General features: G+C 44.9%; 1 protein-coding gene and 1 pseudogene across 1 annotated transcript in view; one reads left to right on the top strand and one right to left on the bottom strand.

The window, feature by feature from the left end:
• LOC147673997 (polycystin-1-like protein 2) overlaps positions 1-19,290 on the bottom strand; it is a 915,503-nt gene that overhangs the window by 568,919 nt on the left and 327,294 nt on the right. The window contains exon 15 of the mRNA XM_086945086.1: positions 16,152-16,297. Within this exon, the coding sequence (XP_086801212.1) occupies positions 16,152-16,297 (146 nt within the window). The remainder of the gene's footprint in view (positions 1-16,151; positions 16,298-19,290) is intronic.
• On the top strand, positions 10,316-11,387 carry LOC147673998 (uncharacterized; annotated as a pseudogene).

The raw sequence follows: 19,290 nt of genomic DNA, 5'->3' as shown, positions 1-19,290 counted from the left end.
CAGGGCTTAAGCCTGCAGCGCCTGTGTCTACCTTTAGCGATGACATACAGCACGTCACAAATCAGAGAGGAACAGAGGCATGCCAGGGCTCCAAGGCCAGGGATGGAATTTCTCCAGCTCTGGAAATCTCTCTCCGAAGGCTAGTGGAGGTGCCTATGTGTGCTTGGGCCAACCATCAAATAGAGACTCTTGCTTGACCAAAGGAGGTCGGCATTTTTAATATACCAAGAGTGAATAATAGGTTATTTTTCACTCTTGGCATAATAAAAACAAATTAAATGGGCCAGAAAACAAGGCGGCGCGGCCTCTCAGCCCATTAAGAGGAGCCACCACTGGGGCTGGAACTAATTTTCAGACATTTAAAGAAAGCAAGAGAGGGAAAAACACACAAAGTGGAAAGATGGAGGAAGAGAAAGATTGAAAGAACTTCCCAAATGAAAAAGACAGGAACCTGAAAGAGTGAGATAAAGGGGCAGGGAGAGCCTGATAGAGGATTGAAGAGGCAGCAGGTGGATTCAGGACGACGCAGCATTGGTATTAGGTGCTCTGACGTTTAATAGCACCGACCGTGATCTTCCAAGCAGATATTTGGGCATCGGTACTAATTCTTTTATCAAATGAACCACTAAATATATAAAGAAGAGCACAAGATCGGAGTCTTTCCAGATTTTTAATCTGTTGTTATCTAAAATATGTCTAAAACTCTGGGCCTGAATTTGTGTTCTTTATACATATTCGGACTAAGCTCAACCCCAGAACATTCTGTCTTTTATAACTTTCTGTGTAAGTAAGCTTTAATTGTTGCCATGTTTTTAGAACTTTAGCTGCTTTTAGGAAAACGACTTATGTTGAAAACCACTAAATAAAATAAAATCTAACATGTCTGCTATGTCATGTAATTCTTAGAAGTTGTCATAAATGTCACTGCTGATCCGAGTCAAATACTGTCACGAGTGCCCCGTCCAGTCTTGTCGTTCTCGAGGACTGCCAGGATTGCTGTATCTTGGAGCAGTCACATGCTGTCAACTTCGCAATGTCATGCCACTGTCAGATGCTGTCATGATCCCTCATGATAGGTATATCACTTCTTTGTCAGATGCGGTCAGGATTATTATGTAGTGTCACTGTCAAATGTTTTACAAAAAGTGAGCAACCCGAAAAAACCCTTGAGGGCTTGGGTAATTGAAATGGAAAGGTAAAAGTGCCTTCAAGGGAATTTATTTTCTATATGTTCAGTAATTCAAATTGGTTATAGAAGGATAAATCAATAGTCCTTATTATGAATCAATCCAATACTATTTGACTCGAAATTCAATATAGATACTTTGTTTCATTAAAACACAACATATAAACAAAGACACAAGGTGTATTAGAAAAATAGTTTTATCAAAAATTCATTGAGATAAGTGACTTCATATACAGATAAATAAACAAATGGTGTTTAGGACTGTGGGTACATGTATAAGTAAATTACTACGTGACTCAACAGAACCTAAAAAACACCTATCCCACGCCACATTGAATAAAACAAAGATAGGGATAAGAAGTACTGTCGACGTTTCGGTTTCCTAAGAGTCAATTGTAGAAACCATCCTCAGGACTGCTGTCAATTATAATCTGTATAGAGGTATTGTAATCTGTGTGGAATGCTCCTGCACCTTCGGCACATGAAATACGTGTAACGAATTACACTTGATTAAAATTGAGATGTATCTTTGTTGATTAACTGTGAGTCGTTATCTTGACTCAAAGTTCGAAATCAATCAATCCGGAATGTATGTGAAGTCGTGTCTAATCTTCACATATGTGAAACGTAGGGCGATGGTCTAGTTAAGATGGGGTGCATTCTTTGTTACAGCCAAAGTGAACATAGAGACAGCGAATTCGTCTCATATAAGAAGGATTGTTTTTGAGGCAGTCACTCGCCAATCCTGTATCAGTAATCTAATTTCTGATGTCTGTGTCGCAGAGTCAAGCAGCGTGTAGTCAACAAAGACCGAAACGTCGACAGTACTTCTTATCCCTATCTTTGTTTTATTCAATGTGGTGTGGGATAGGTGTTTTTTAGGTTCTGTTGAGTCACGTAGTAATTTACTTATACATGTATCCACAGTCCTAAACCCCATTTGTTTATTTATCTGTATATGAAGTCACTTATCTCAATGAATTTTTGATAAAACTATTTTTCTAATACACCTTGTATCTATATTGAATTTCGAGTCAAATAGTATTGGATTGATTCATAATAAGGACTATTGATTTATCCTTCTATAACCAATTTGAATTACTGAACATATAGAAAATAAATTCCCTTGAAGGCACTTTTACCTTTCCACTGTCAAATGTTGACATAACAATAATGAAGATATAAATGTATGAAGAAGAAGGTATAAATAAAATACCCGGACAAACAAAAAGAAATGTGTTTGGCCATTAAGCGTTAAGCTAAAAAGCTTATGAATAAACTGAAGCTCGGGCACCCCCCCCCTTTTTCTACGTATATATAAGGCCCTGCCAAGGCTTCGTCCCTTAGGGCAAAACTCCTTATTTTTCTAAAAGTCATTATTACCATAGCATGTTATTTTCATATATGCAGATTGCCATGGCCTGTCAGGCTTTGTAAGGAGTGTTGTATCATGTCACTGTCAAATGTTGCCATAGTTGGTATGTTATTCCACTGTGAGTAAATATCAGGATTGGGCAGTGAAAACAGAGTATCGTGACATTCTATCAAGACAGGGAGCGCCAGTGGGAGTCATACCAGTAACGTCATGATTGCTATATCATGCCACTGTCAGCTACTACCATGATTTGAATGTAGTTTAGGAAATTGAGTCAGCGAGGTAAACACCCAGTGCTATCATCTTTGAGTATGTGACCTGTGAACCACAAACTTGGACACTGGCAGGGTCAACTCGCCATTAATTCTTTCTCTTGCAATATAGCAAGAACTACTGAAATAAGTGATGTTTGCCCCCAGAGTCACATTGTAGACAATGCCCTGGGGAAGCAAAGGGTCTGTGTGCGCATTTGCGGCACTCCCAAGGGACTTTTGTATTAAAGAAGGGGCCACAGACCCTTGTGCTGCCCCTTCTGTGATACTGATAGCATTGACACACATATAGCACCGCCACTATCTTAAGAAGGCGTTCCTTCGTTTACATGGGGGTGTGGCCCATGCAAATCAAGGAAACATTTTTCTTCTGCACTCGCACCACGTTAAGGCACGGTACAGAGGCAAACAGGCAGCTGGGAGCTGCACTGACTGCACCACGAAAAGATGGTGAGCAGTCAGTGTGCCTCCTAAAGGCAGTGGTCTGGAGGGGACAAAGGGGGGTCTCATGAACACACCGTATATCTCCCTGCAGGCGGGTGGAGTCACTCACGGAGCCCACCTGCTGATCCTTGTCAGCCCTCGGTTAAGCAGGAAGCATTACAGGCCTGCACGGGCAAAGGTGAACCAGCTGCTTCAAACAGCCGGTCCTCCTTTCAACAATGCCTTGCCCCCAGGTCAAGCCAAGTCTTGTCCAAGGGGGTCCATTGGGATAAGGCTACCTCTGTTCACCCCTGTCATGCAGCACAGGGCAGTACATTCAGCTGTTTGTCTGTTGCCTAATGTTAGATGCAGGGAACTTAGCCATAGTCAGGGTCATTGGTGTTATGTGATTTTGCAGTCACTGCATTTTCTGCATAATTACGGATTTGCTACACCATCCACCATTTGCCCCATAATCTTTAGGTTTGTAAAACAAATGATGGTTCTACCTCAAACAGACCAAAAGTTATTAAAAACTTGGCTACACTTTCTGCCTTGAAGTAGAAGACCCTTTACAAAGGTTGTCTGGTCACCTTTTGGTTGCCTATTGCTATATGTTGGTGTTAAACTGGCACTAATAAGGTGAAACCTTCAACAGACAGTGGTCGCATGTGTAAAAAATGGCATAATAATAATGTAATATTATCACAAAATGTGCTGCACTAAGGCATAATAATTTGCTTTTCCTAGCCGCATAATTTGGTTAACCGTGCCACATAATTTGCCTCTCCTTCGCTGCATAATTCTAATGCCCCTGGCCATAGTGCATTTGGCCTCTCTCAGCTTCTTCCTCCATTGTGCATAACCATCAAGTAGAGAGTTTTCCATAAACAATTAAAAAGGTGTTCGCCCTCCGCAGGCACACTCAACCAAAACAGAATAGACTAAACCACACGTCAAATAAATATTTTCCCTGAGGGGGCGCCAGGTGGCACACAACAAAGATGGCCGCACGCCTGTGAGGCTCCAGCCGAGTCGGAAAATATTCAAAATGCCTATCCTGCATCACCAATAGGTGCTTTACAGTCCACCACGTGAAACAGGCTTCCCTGCTGATATCAACAGTACCAAACTTGTGAATTTTGCTCGAAGTGTGGCGGAGGAAGAGCGAGCTGATGATAGAGGTGGTGAGCGTTGTGGAGTGCAGCGGTGACCAGTGGCTCCTGTGGTGAGTGCACCGGTGCGGAGCTCACTTACACCCGGTCTCACAGATTTGCGGCGGCGTTCGTGCCATGGAGTGAGGGTGCACCGCGACCCGCCATTGCTGAATTGCACGGCCGCCCGGCGACTGGGGGCATTCGGGGGCCGCGCAAGAGTGCTTCATCGCCCTTTTCCTGACCCGGGGTGCCGCCCTGCTCCCTCCCCCGCGATAGACGCGCCACGGCTGGCCCTATGTGCGGGCATCCGCACTGCCAATAGCTCGCTGACAGAGACGGCTGCCATTTTGGACATTGCCGCGAAGGGCGCCTGAAACTGCTGATTACATCACTTGCTGCCTGTGGAGATCTCTGCCCGACCGGCATCAGCTCAAACGCCCCCAGCCTAATAGTGGACATACTATTCACCTCCAGCCCTGGAAGCTTCTGGAGCTGCTCGTGGAATGTCAAGGGCAGCCATTTGTGAAAGCTGAGTGGGCCGTCCAGCGGAGGGGAATGCTGAAAGTTGCTGTGACGAACGGATGCGCATCCATGAATAGAAGAGGACCCGGGGCCATTGCGGGGAGTATGGTGGAGTAGGTGCCTCCTCTGGATTGTTTCTACACCCTCCTTACCTTGCGTCAGGACGCCTGTGCCTTTGAAATTGGATCCTGCTTTTGTTCTATGCCCATATCAGCATGCGGAGTGGAGCCGAGGGTTACAATACTCGTGGGCCCTGCCTGTGCAATACCTCATACCACGCAGTTCCCATCGTGCTGCCACAGCCCACGGCGTTGCTGCTGACGCTCTTGCCTCCTCCACAGGTGTAAACTGCTCTGCACCCCCTGAGTCCTACAATCTTGCCTTCCTAACAGTTAAATAAGGGTAACAGGTACTGCCAGACATTGCGCTGCCCTCCACTGTTCTGCTCGCCAGCTGGTGCCATGGGGCGCACTGATACCAAAGAGACCAAAATCCCATTCGAAGCGCGCAAGACTCCCAAGTCGTGCTTTGAGGAACATGAAGGCATGGATGCCACGGACCCGCCTGAGGAGGCTTGGAAGGTGATCCTCCTTGGCATGCAACAGAGTCTTGCATCTGTTGATGCTAAGATAGATACAATGAACGCTCGGATGAACTCAGTGGTTACCAAGCTGGGGCAACATGAACAGCGCCTCAAGGAGGCAGAGACTAGGGTGTCTGATCTGGAGAATGGCACCACAATGAGCAAAAAACAGATGTCACAGATGGACAAATTACTAAAGGTAATTGCTGAAAAAAATGAGGACTTGGAGGCACGTTCCCGAAGGAACAATGTTCGAATTCTAGGCCTGGCCGAATACACAAACACGGGGCGCATGGAGGACTTTTTGTGAGACTGGTTGTGGAGCTCTTTGGCAGAGAGGCTTTCTCTGCGCATCTCACAGTGGGACGGCGCCACATCCTGTGATAGCCCGCTTTTTAAACTACCGCGACAGAGATGCAGTGCTACGCCTTGCCTGGGAAAAGAAACAGGTGTTATACGAAAACACGACATTGTCCTTCTTCCCAGACTTTACACAAATGGTACAGGACGGCAGGCGAAAGTTTGCAACAGTCAAGAAAAAACTGCAGTCGCAGCAAATCCCCTACACCATGTTGTACCCGGCGAAGCTGAAGATAACCCATCATGGATCGCAGCATTTCTTCTTGAATCCACAACAGGCTGAAGATTACCTTCAACCCCATCACCACTCGGCTACGACAGAGTCAGAAACTAGAGATCTAAGGTGCCCGTCACCTGGGTCAGACCCCAGCTGAACTGTATAATGGACAGTGACATTTGTTGGAACTCTCACTACTGCTTTACTCAGGGCAAAATGAACTACGTTGGTGATGTATTAACATACTTTCTATTTGGTATGATGTTTGACTCGGCTACTTGCCTCCGTCCCGTCGCAACTGCCTGCCTACGAGTGGTGTAGTGGGTGGGTGAGAGTATGGAGGGAAGTGGGCAGGTCATGAGCCCCTAGCGGGTTCCCGAGAGGGCGAACCTCCAGAAGCTACGTTTATGGGGAATACAAGTAGTTCCATTATGTTGGGGTATTGGGGGGGTCCTGTACCCGGCAAGTTGGAGGAGCCGGTGTGGGTGGAGGGAGGTTATTTGTTTTTGACTGCATTATAGTTTGTCCAGTCCACTGGGGGCATGGGTTTATGCTGAATGTCACACACGGTACAATGGCTGATGACACACGAGGTATTAATAGCATTATTGTAGCATCGTGGAATATACGAGGTCTAAACAACCCTAGGAAAAAGCGGCAGATTCTGAGTTACCTCGATAGGAACCACTTTAAGGTAGCTATGTTGCAGGAGATACACTTAAGTCCTGGCACTACTCCCTAGTTTGCCTCGAGGTGGGCCTCGCATCGCAGTTTTGCATAATATTCTACGTATTCCCGGGGAGTGGCTATATTGGTTGAGAGAGAGGTTGCATTCGTTCCCAGTGGGTCAGAAGCTGATGCGGGAGGCAGATTCTGCCTGCTTTGGGGCAGATTTCACTCCCACGATGTGACCTTTGCTAATTACTATGGACCCAATACTGACAACTCGCAGGCCCTCCTTCGTTTATGTAGCAGAATTCAGGAAATAGACCCCACCTACATTAACTGGGGTGGGGATTTTAATACTGCTCTGTGCCCCCGTATGAAAAGATCCAGAGATTCCCCAACACACTCCTGGAGAAATATGCACCCCACACAGCGGGAGGGAACACATTTTTTGGCATTCCACTCAACTTGGGCCAGACTAGACCATTTACTCGTATCCAAGGGTATGGCACACTGGCTAGGACGGGCGACCCATTTAGCTCGTACTCACTCTGATCACTCCCCAGTCCTCGCTGAGTTGCATGCACCCCTCAACCACTTCCCATACAATAGTTGGCGCCTCAACCAGCTGCACCTTCAAGATGCAGTGTTCAGAACTGAATTAGAACAGGACATACAAGATTTTTTTGACCGCAATCTAGACTCTGTTCCCAGTATCACAACTGTTCAGGCGGAGTTCAAAGTCGCGATTAGGGGCTGGTGCATATCCAAGGGTGGGGGTATACTTAAGTCGCTGCCCACTAGCTTGTCCACATTAGAGAGAGAACTCAAACAATTGGAAAGTGGACTGGTCTCCGATCCCGACGGGAATGACATCTGAGCCACCAGCGCTGGAGGAGGACGGTATGCCTATGACGATGCGGGAGGCGCTTATAACATCCTTATTAAACCCAGGGAAACCCTTACACTGCTGTGATTCATATTGTCCCCTCTATCTCTTAAATTGCGATACTAAGATACTAGCTACGGTTCTGGCGACCCGGCTCAACCTACTAATGCAACACCTGGCGCACTACCCGACCAGGGTAGCTTTATTCCGAGCAGGGCCACATCGCATAATCTCCGAACCTTGGCCGCGGTATTACAAGACATTGACCCGAAGTGCTCGGCAATAGCTGTATTCCTTGACACTACCAAAGCGTTTGACTTCCTAGAGTGGGACTACCTGCTGGGCACTCTGGGATATAGGGGGATGCCTTCGTCCTTCCTCCAGTGGATCCAATTATTATATACTCGCCCGGTGGCCTCAGTACTCATGAACAGGACCAAATCCTCTCCTTTCCTTGTATCCAGGGCACCAGGTAGGGCTGACCCCTGTCTCCCATCCGTTTTGCCCTGGCCATTGAGCCCTTAGCTGCTAAACTCCGACAACATCATAATAATAGAGCGCTAAGCTACCCATCTAGGCAACTACTCATCTCCCTATACGCAGATGATATGATGCTATATATTCATAAACCCCAAGATAATCTATACCCTATACTTTGAGAGATAACTACATTTGGAGCCATTTCCGGGGTGCAATCTTTCCCCTTACCAACAATACCCCCCAGCACCAGCTTGATTATTACCTGGTTTGGGAAGAAGATTAGGTGAAATACCTGGGCATACGGGTCACTAGGGACCGGGCTGCGCTCATGCGGCTAAATTATGGCACAACAGTCGACACCATCACGAAGTAGTTGCGCCTTCTACTTTCTATGGCAGCGAGGATCTCCTTAATTAAAATGGTCATACTACCCAAATCACTGTACCTCTTCATTAACATACTTGATCATCCTGGGGATTTAAAAAAAAAAATGCTTAACTCGCAACTTACGAGACTGATATGGGGCGGGAAACAGGATAGACTAAGCCTGACCACCTTGACGCTGCCATACCATCAGGGAGGGTACGATGTCCCTAATTTTGAGCTATACTACACTACTGTGCACAGGCTCATTTTGCCATGTATTGGTTTTTACCCGCCACCTTTTATGCCCCACATGGCGATGGAGGATGCCTTTATGGCCCCAACACCCACAGCGTGCTATCTCTTCACGGCAGTGAAAAAGCGAGAGTGCGACCCATCCACCGTGGTCTGTACTATAATGGCATGGCAGCGTATAGCTCGCAGGCTAGAGATACCCATGTTGTACTCTCCCAAGATGCCCCTACTGCGAAACCCGCTATTGCAAGTCACTTATGAGGGGGTCTGCCGGAAGGTGCTAGAGAAACATAAATACAGCACCTGGGGGGATCTTTATGTGGGAGGGCAGTTCCGCACCAAGGAACAACATTTTTGAGACCTTTCAGCCGACGACAATGGACACATTCACGTATACCCATCTTCGGCAGAGTGTGAAGGCTGTAACTCCTGATTTTATGGCAAGACCGGAGGCTAATATTATGTAATCCTCTTTATTGCGCCACCCACAGCAGCATCTCCAAAGAACATAGAACACAATAAAAGTTCTTAGAACACTAACAATGAGCCAGAACCTCTATGACTCTTCCTTCTTTTTTGCTGCTGCCCATAGGATAAGTTGTGTTTTAAATTCTCTTAAACTTTTCAGTTTGTATGAGTCTTGAATGATGTTAGAAAGAGATGGGGTGTGAATGTTTTCATAAGTTATTGCTATTATTAGAAGTGAGATCGTTTTATTCTAAAATTCTAGTGAAGTTCTGTTTTTCTAAGCTCAAGTTAAGTTATCCTTTGTTTTAAGTTTGGGCTGACTCTGTGATGTTAATTTATTTCTGCGTCGACAGAAAGTTAAAAATGGGCTCTGAAGATTATTTCAGTCTGTGCTCTGTGCGAAGACCGTGATTAATAGGCTCATTAAAAAGTCATTAATGTCCAAATAGAGAAAGATTTATGTTTTGAAAGAATATAATGTGTGCTAATAGATGTTTGAGGAACGGAGTTTGAGAAGGTAGCATGTTTTAGATTTCATTTTTGTTTACGATTTTACAGGTTAAGTTGGGTATTTATAAAAGGCTATGCATGTAAAGTTTTGTTTTTAAAGACTGGTCTAGTAAAATAAGATTTCGTTTTGAGGCTGTGTTAAAGGTCTAGAAGATTGATTCAACATTTTAAATTTGTAACGGAAGCCTACTGTTGTATAATTACGTAGGAGGATTCCATTCAGAGCAGCCTTGGCAGGAGCATTCTAGGTGTGTGCATGTTGTCGAACGCATGCGCAGAGGTCAACGTCCATGTATGCTTCGGTAATGACGTATGCGTCGAGTTTCTGTTTCTGACTGAAACTGACTAGAGGGTTTCAGGCGAGGAGAGTTGGAGGAGTCTGGAGTACTAGAAAGTTGTATTTATAGCAACGAAATCGGTGATATTAGGAGTGTTTGCTGTTGAAATTAATAGTTTTAAAACGAAGAAAGTGTAGATTTGAAGGTCGGACATTTTATTAAGTTGAATACAAGTTATATATTATTAATTTATTGAGTTTTAGGTGTTAGAGTAGTCTGAATAGAGAGTTTGTAAATTAGAGTATTTCAGTATGTCAGAAGTTAATGCTTTGACACAAGCAAATTTAAGTATGGAGGAGAGAATTACTCTTATGTTAAACAAGTTTGCGAGTGATTTGGATTCAAGAATTGATAAAAGATTTGAAGAATTTAAGAAAGGTAATGGTTTTAATACCCAGGAGGAACATTTTTGGTCAGCGGGTGAAGCTCCGGTGTTGGAGAGGAAAGGTGGAAAAGTGAATAGGAAGAGAAAAAACGTGGATTCAGAAGGTTTGAGTTGTAAAAAAGCAAAAGCTGCATACCAAGACTCAGGTATTTTGCGGAAATGTGTAAAACAAACAGGTGTCAAGTACACACATGGTGACCTAGAAAGAGGTCATGGTAGTAAAAGACATACTACCGTATTATGTGATGAGTCTTTGGGTAGTGCGGAAATAGAGTTCAGTTGTTCTTCAGATTTTGATTCAGATGTTGAAATGATGGATAAGGATAAGGATAAAAACATTGAGTCTAAAACAAAAGAGAGACATGAAGAGAGTGCTGGGGTAATAGATCCTTTAGGGGAGTCTATGGTTGATCCTATGATGATGAAGCACCCGTTATCACCTGAATGGAGCCCGGCTCCACATGTTGCAGAGTATGTCCAGATGTGGCTCAGAAAACAGATACCAAAGGACGTGAGGTTGAGACTTCGTTCAGAGTGTCCTAGACCAAGTTTAGCGAATAAGATTGCTTTGACACCTGAGCTTGATGCAAAGATTATTGCTTTTGTAGCAAAAGGTGGTAGGGATCCCAAGAAGGGATTGGATAAAGGGTTGAAGATGTGTCAGGACAGATTGCTTGACCTAACAGGTCCTTTAACAAAAATATTCGATATGGCTGAGGAGGACTATGTTGATAAGAAAAATCCGGACATAGAAGAACTAAGAGAGTGGATTCAGAGAGCGGTGTGTTTGTTGGGTAACGCGAACACCGCAATTTCAGTTGAAAGAAGGAAGAGCATTCTTTTAAAAATTGATCCAAAGTTGGTGGAATTGGCCAACAATGAGGGTGGATCCGATGCGAATGGAATGCTTTTTGGAGAAGCTTTTATTAAAGAGATGAGCAAATATGTGGGTGCTCTCAGTTCTTTGGAGAAATCTCAGAGAGATATTAAGAAAGTTTTTAACCGTCGGGTTTTTGGAAGGGCCTGAAGAAGTCGAGGTCGTTTTCACTGCCGTGGTCAAGGAATCACAAGGGCCTCGTTTTCCAGAGGATTCAGAAATTACAACTATAATTACCAACAACACTCTGGATATCAACCTGGAGGATTCTATCCTCAGAAGGAGATAGGAAGTTCTAGGGGAAATAGAAGGCCGAGAAGGGCAGGTAAGACAAGACCCTTTTGTTACCCATGTAAGGTTGGGCGGCAGACTTGCCCAATTTTACAAGAATTGGTGTGTATTAACAAGGGATCCGTGGGTGTTGCAGACGGTTTTGGGTTATCGAATAGACTTCATAGAAGAGCCGTTACAGTTTCAGTGTCCACCAATGATAAAGTTCAGCTCGGAGCTGTCAGAGTTGGTAGAAAAAGAAGTAAAAGAGTTGTTAATGAAAGGAGCGATTTTAGAAGATTTCGAAACGTGTGCGGGGTTCATAAGCAACATTTTCTTAGTAGAAAAGAAAGGGAAAGGTCTGAGACAGGTGATAAATTTGAAGAGTTTAAACGATTGGGTGGAGTACCATCATTTCAAGATGGAGGGTTTGCATATGTTGAGATATGTACTTCAGTCAGGGGATTGGATGACTCGACTGAATTTGAAGGACGCATATCTACCAATTCCGATATGGTTAGAGCATCAGAAATTTCTGAGGTTCAGATGGGGAGGAAAGTTATGGAAGTTTGTTTGTTTCCCTTTCAGACTTTCGTCAACCCCTTGGTGTTTTATAAAGATGCTTCGTCCTGTTGTTGCGTTCTTGAGAGAAAGGGGAATTCGTGTGATAATTTATTTAGACAACACTCTGATTATGGATCAGGAGAAGAGGAGAGTGGAAGAATACACAAAGTTGGCTGTGAATCTTTTGGAGAATCTAGGATTTATTGTAAACAGAGAAAAGTCATGTTTAATTCCAAGTCAGGAAACTCAGTTTTAAGGTTTCATGATAGACAATATTCGAGGTCAATTGAGGTTACCTTTAAACAAAATGAAGAAAATAAGGAAGTAAATTCGAAGGGTATTGGTTATGAATGTTATATCTTTGAGGATGTTGGCAAGGATTGTAGGTCTTTTATCTTCAACGATACAAGCTATTTTTCCAGGACCTTTGAACTATCGTGCTCTTCAGAGATTGAAGGGCAGTCATTTAAGACATGGTATAAAATATTCTCAGAAAATTACTCTTTCTGGAGAGGCAAGATCAGAACTAAATTGGTGGCTAAAGAATATGGAGGCATGGAATGGGAAAGCAATTTTCGGAGTAAATCCAGAATTGATAATAGAGTCAGATGCAAGTTTAACTGGTTGGGGGGTACGTTGTGGTGCGAATTCGACAGGAGGAATGTGGACTGTAGAGGAGAGTCAGATGCACATAAATTGTTTGGAACTGTTGGCAGGTTCATTTGCAATCAAAAGTTTTACGAAAGACAAGGCCAAATGTTCAGTTTTGTTGAGGTTGGACAATGTGTCAGCAGTGAGATATGTAAACAAATTGGGGGGTCTGAAATCCAGAGACCTAGCGGATCTGGCCAGAGTTTTTTGGGATTATTGTCTGGACCAGAACATTTCAGTTCAGGCGGAGTATTTGCCAGGTCAGAAAAATGTGCAAGCGGATTGGTATTCCAGAAATAAAACAGATTCCAGCGATTGGATGTTAGACAGGTCAGTGTTTTGGAGGTTAATGGAGTTCTGGGGTCCTTGCCATGTGGATCTGTTTGCAAACAGATGGAACACTCAGTTGGAGAAGTTTTTCAGTTGGCGTCCGGATCCAGATTCGATTGTGATAGATGCTTTCAGGCAGGATTGGAGGGGTCTTCGACTGTATGCTTTTCCTCCATTTGTGTTGATAACCAGGGTAACTTTGATGGTTCGCAAGTGGATGGAAACGGTGGTGTTAATAACTCCGAATTGGAAATCTCAAGTTTAGTATCCCATTCTCTTGGAGATGTCGGTAGATTGTCCAATCCTTCTACCATCTTTTCAGGGTATTCTGAGAGGAGCTTTAGGAGCGTTCCACGAGTTGGTAAATTCAGGTCAGCTGAGTCTGATGGCATGGAAAATTTTAGGACAGTCGGGGAAATGCCAGGACTTTCGATTGAGGCTTCTCAACTTATTAGAGAATCCTGGGCTCAGGGAACTAGGAAGATGTATAGATTGGTATGGCAGAAATGGTTACGCTGGTGTGTGGAGAGGGATTACAATCCCATTTCAGTGGATGTAGTTTATGTGGTAAATTATTTGACATCTTTGTTTGCTTCAGGTTTATCTTACAGTACTATTAATTTGCATAGATCAGCTATTGCAGCAGGTCATGAATTGATTAATGGTATTTCGGTGGGGCAAAGTCATCTGGTAAGAAGAATGATGAAGAGTGTGAGAGTTTTAAGAGCCCCTGTGGAGAGGTATTCTTCAGTGTGGGATGTTTCAAAGGTTTTAGAGTACTTGGAAAGTTTGGGAAGTGACTGTGTTTTAGATTTGAGAGTTTTACATGGAAAATTGGCCATGTTATTGTGCTTATTGTCTTTTACAAGGGTGTCTGATGTAAGAGCTTTGGATGTGGGAGTTAGGATTTTTAATCCAGAAGGTGTTTGTTTTTATCTCTGTAGGAGAAGTAAGACAAATTCAGATAGCATCTTTTATCCTTATTTTGATGGTCATGAGCATTTGTGTGTTGTTTGTTGTTTAAAGGAATATGAGATGAGAACTTTAGGTATTCGTCCTGCAAATGAGTGTCAATTGTTGATTTCTTATAGGAAGCCTCATAAACCTGTTTCGATTCCAACTTTAGCAAGATGGGAGAAGGAGGTGATGAAGAATGCAGGTGTAGATTTGGTGCACATTCTGTGAGGGTTGCTTCAGCATCAAAAGCTTTTATGCTAGGAGGTGCTTTGCATGATATTTTAAGGTGTGCAGATTGGTCAAATGATTCTATTTTCAGGAAGTTCCATTTTAAGCCTGTGATTAATGCAAGTTCGTTGTTGGTAGAGGGGCTTTGAACTTGCATAAATCTTAGCCTCTGGTCTTGCCATAAAATGTAGATTTTCATCAGCCCTGATGGACAGATAAATCTGGATTTTATTAAAGACACGGAGGCTAATATTATCCCTCCTCTCCCTACCCTTGTTGGTAACAATTATTTGTTTCTTTTTCAGCTCGTGGACAGCAATGAAAAAGGAAGGAAGAGTTTATTCTATTATGGATTATTTGTTTACTGGTTTTAATATGGACTTTTAGAGACTTTAATGCAGCACAAAAAGAAGGAAGAGTCAAGGAGGTTCTGGCTCATTGTTAGTGTTCTAAGAACTTTTATTGTGTTCTATGTTCTTTGGAGATGCTGCTGTGGGTGGCACAATAAAGAGGATTGCATAATGTTAGCCTCTGTGTCTTTAATAAAATCCAGATTTTCTGTCCATCAGGGCTGATGAAAATCTACATTTTCCGAGTGAACCAGATACATTAGTCCCACTACATGCCTTATTGCAGGCAGATAACCCTCAGCACATCATATCTCTCCTTTATCAACATACACACAATTTGCCGTCCCCCGGCCAAATACGTGCTAGGCCGGAGTGGAATACTGACTTAAATATTACTATGACCGATGACCAGTGGGAGCTTAGCTGTGCGCAAACGGAGGCAGTGATTAGCCATAACAGGTTACGCCTCATCCATTTTAAGTTTTTGCGCCGCCTATATCATACCCCATTCAGGCTTTATAGGTTCCGCCTTCGGGACAGTGGTGCATGTACACGCTGTGGTTGGGAGGGTGCAGGGTTCTTCAATCTGGCGTGGGACTGCCCCCAGGTGATGGCCTACTGGACACAAACGTTTCAGGGATTATCAGCCATGATAGGTACCTAGATAGAACCATGTCCCCTCATGGCCCTTCTAGGCTTGACCCAGGGAACCCAAACAGTACACAAGAAGTTCCTAGCAATGGGATTACTGATATCAAAGCGTCAGGTGAGGTGTAGGTGGGGGAGGGACCGTGCTCCTAAATTTAAGGACTGAATTCATACCATGTCCACATGGCAGGATCACATGCAACACTATGCAGATATGCTTCCCATCAAATCACGCCCAAAGGACATTTGGGGCCCGCTTACCACGTATCTACTTGCGCAGGAGGCAGCTCGGGAGGCGGAAGAAGATGCACCCAGGGCGGGAACCCGCACCCAAACCTCGCGGGAGCATTCCTAAGGGACATGTCTTAACACAGCGGAACAATGTGGCATCTTGACGGGGAGCAGGGAACGACGAGTTCCTAATTGCCGCACTCAGCAGGGGGTGGGGAGGAGGGTGGCAGGATGATGTGTGATCTGTACTTGTAATGCTTGGTTCCAAAATAATGTGGTGACTTCATGCAAGGCATAACGTATTGCTACACTTATATTTGCATATTTGGACAGTAATGCCAGGGACTGGATGGTTCTGATTAATTTGTTTTTTTAAATTTGAGCTGTTTTACAGGATGAATGGGGTAGGGGCAAGTTTGGTTCGTATATATAATTGCATGTGAAATTGTGCTAAATTTATCAATGACATTTGTACTCGGATTGTGATATCTCTCTTCTTTGTATTGTATTTTGCCTAAAAGCACTCGAATGCAGCAATACACACTACCACTTATCCGTACACAATATATAATACACAATAAATCAAACATACATACCGTGACAGTAGCAGTTGTCCTGGCTATATCACCAAAACTGTTTTGAACAGTAACTGTGATATTTAACAGGTAACTATTTTTCTCCTCTCCAAGCGGAAGATACACAGATGGAAGTTCAGGTTTGGAGCCGCAATGCAACAGGGAATCTGAAATACCAGATTGAAATATAAGTCAATATCTGTAGAAGACAAGCAAACATTCATCTGTAACACTTTGTCAATGGGATTCTTAAAGTGTCATCTTTGGTGTCCTTGGAAAGTAGTAGTAAGAATTTCTTGCACATTAGCAGATTACTTCTGAGGTCTTCTTTAAATAAAAATTGTCAAGTCAACGCACTGTTGGAGAAGAAAAACTCCAACTTTTTTTTTCATTTGCATCCATGATAGGCTTGTAATTTCAGGCAATCAGCAGTTGTGTAGTATCAATGCAATAGATATTATCTGCCAGTTGAATGCCTGCCCTCTCAATTGTCCCACAACTCTGACTCCAGTTTTGGTCTGTAAGTAGTTGAGAATTATTATTTTACTCTGAATGTATGTATTACCCTCTCATTTACTTGCAGGGTTCTGATTGGGGGTTCTGACAATAACAACATATGCCATCATCCACATCTCGCATCATGAGAGGTCCATCCGGAATGCATGTTTGGAATGACTGAGTCTTATGCACCAAAATAACACCTCTGGACGAGCACGTATTTTGATGCTTACATTGTGCAGCTATCTTCCTCCTCGGTGCGGCCTTGTCAAGATGAGCTTCCCCAGCAGAACCTGAGGACACAGTGGGGCCAAACAGATACTGGAAATCTCCCCACTAGGATTCTGCAAAGTCCAACCCCAAAGTCAGATGCTAAAGTTAGCTTTGTGCTTCCAACAGGGATACATGAATACAAACATGCACACAGACACACACACGCTATGTGAGAAAGAGTCACCCATCTACCCAGTTAGACCACACAGATAAAATGCACAATACTAAGATCACTGACATAATGATTGTGCTAGGCTTAAACTGTGAGGAACTTCCCAGGATACACATGTGAAGATTTCTTCCTGTTGGATTTTCTTCCTCGTTCATATATTCTGTTTTTGGGCAAGTCTGTGCAATATGCATGACTTGTGACTCATACTCCCTGTAGTCCTCTTTCTTATGTCACATTTCCTTTACGCTAATTTATACACATATGATTAGTTGTGTAATTTGTGTGTGATGCAAAGTGATCTGACACCCTACACTGGTATGAGTGGTGCTTTATAACTAATTAAATACATCTGAACGTTAGTGGTTATGGAGCCTTAAGGTACACTGTTAAAGGGTGGGGTGGTGAGGGAATTCGCATCACTCAGCCTTACCGCAACATCGCTTCAGCACCACCTCAGCATCAGCACAGCACCACCTCCTCATTAGTGCACCACCACCAAGTGCAGCCCCAATTCAGCATCAGCGCAGCACATCAGCATCAGCGCAGCACCACCTTCACATCAGCACTGCACAGCACTATCTCAGCATCAGTGCACCACCACCAACGCAACCCTACCTCAGCAGCAACTCAGCACTAACGCAGCACCACTTCAGCATTAGTGCACCACCACCTCAGCACAGCACAAACTCAACATCACGCAGCACCACCTGAGCACCAGCTCAGCACCACCTTAGAACCAGTGCAGCACCACCACCTCAGCATCACTCAGTACCACCTCAGCATCATTCAGCACTACCTCATCATCACCTCAGCATCACCTCTTCATCAGTTCACCACCAACTCAGCATCAGCACAGCGCCACCTCAGCACCAGCGCAGCACAACATAAACATCAGCACAGCACCATTTCTGCATCAGTGTACCACCACCAACGCAGCCCCACCTCAGCAGCAACTCAGCACCCATGAAGCACAACCTCAGCATCAGCAGAGCAGAGCCTCGACAGCACCACCTCAGCGCCAGCGCAGCACCACCACCTCAGCATGGCTCAAAGCCACAGAGTCACTCAGCACCACCTCAGCATCTCTTAGCACCACCACAGCATCACTCAACACCACCTCAGTAACACTTAGAATCACCTCCACACCAGCACACCAGTACCTCAGCATCACTCAGTACCACCTGAGTAACATTCAGCATCACCTGAACATCACATCTGGAAAGGGGCGACCATTCGGTCCCCCCGAACGTATGGCGGAGTACCACGATCCCCCCGGGAAGCCATCTTGGGCGGGAGGCGAGTCTCGGCTGGTATGCCCGTAGCGGCGTAGCCGGGGCGCGCCTTTTTCCCGCCCTGGAATGGGCTGGCCTAGACACTGACGCGGCCGGCCACGCCCTTGGGGCAGGCAGGGGCGGGTTTACGCCCGCCCTGAAGACGGATAAAAGGAGCAACAAGCCAAGAAAGCATCCTCTTGTTCCTGTGCTCTGAAGCTGCACCTCCTCGCTGCACGTGAGCTCGAGACAGAACGAAGAGCCAATTTTGAGCGTGGTAATCTTTCTTTTTTGTCTTACAGATACTCTGCTGAGAATGCCCAAGAAAGTCGGAAAGCGAGTTACTACCGATCAGATGCTCCGTATGCTCATGAAAGAAGTAACCGATCTGAAGAAGCAGATGGCGGCTAAAGATGGGGAAGGGGGACCGAAACGACCTTTGTCGGGAGCAGCTCCCGGAGGGAAAGGCAAGAGGTCCAGAAGGGGGGCATCCGGGGGGGACAACCCGGTTCCCAATACCCCACTTGAAGAGCCAACTCCAGTGCCGAGGGAGGGGAATCCGATTCCCGTGGTGGTTACTCCTGTGTCCGGGGAGGATATGCCTCCTGAGTTAGCAGCACAATTGGCAGCGTGGTTGGGGAAAGATAGCGAGGGCGCCACGGCTGACGACGCACGGGTGTTAATGAAACAACTGCGTGAAACTAGGGAGGCGGTGAAGGCACCAGCGCCAGTTACTCCGCTGTCTCCGGCGGTGGAAAAAGCAGCAGGATCAGGTCCAGCGGCAGATGCAGCTTCTGGTTCAGGTAAGCGGCCATTGCCGATTGCAAGGGAGGGGTCTGCACCTTCGCGAAGGGAAAAGGTGGGTCAGCATGTTCCTCTGGCAATTAAGGAGAAGATGTGGGCAGATGAGTATGTAAACATTTTCTCTTTGCTTACCGACCATTAT

The sequence above is a fragment of the Lissotriton vulgaris genome, chromosome 12 (genome assembly GCF_964263255.1).
Source record: "Lissotriton vulgaris chromosome 12, aLisVul1.2, whole genome shotgun sequence".
Lineage (NCBI taxonomy): Eukaryota > Metazoa > Chordata > Amphibia > Caudata > Salamandridae > Lissotriton > Lissotriton vulgaris.
Note: the sequence above shows the minus strand (reverse complement) of the source record. Positions and strands in the feature narration are given on the sequence as shown.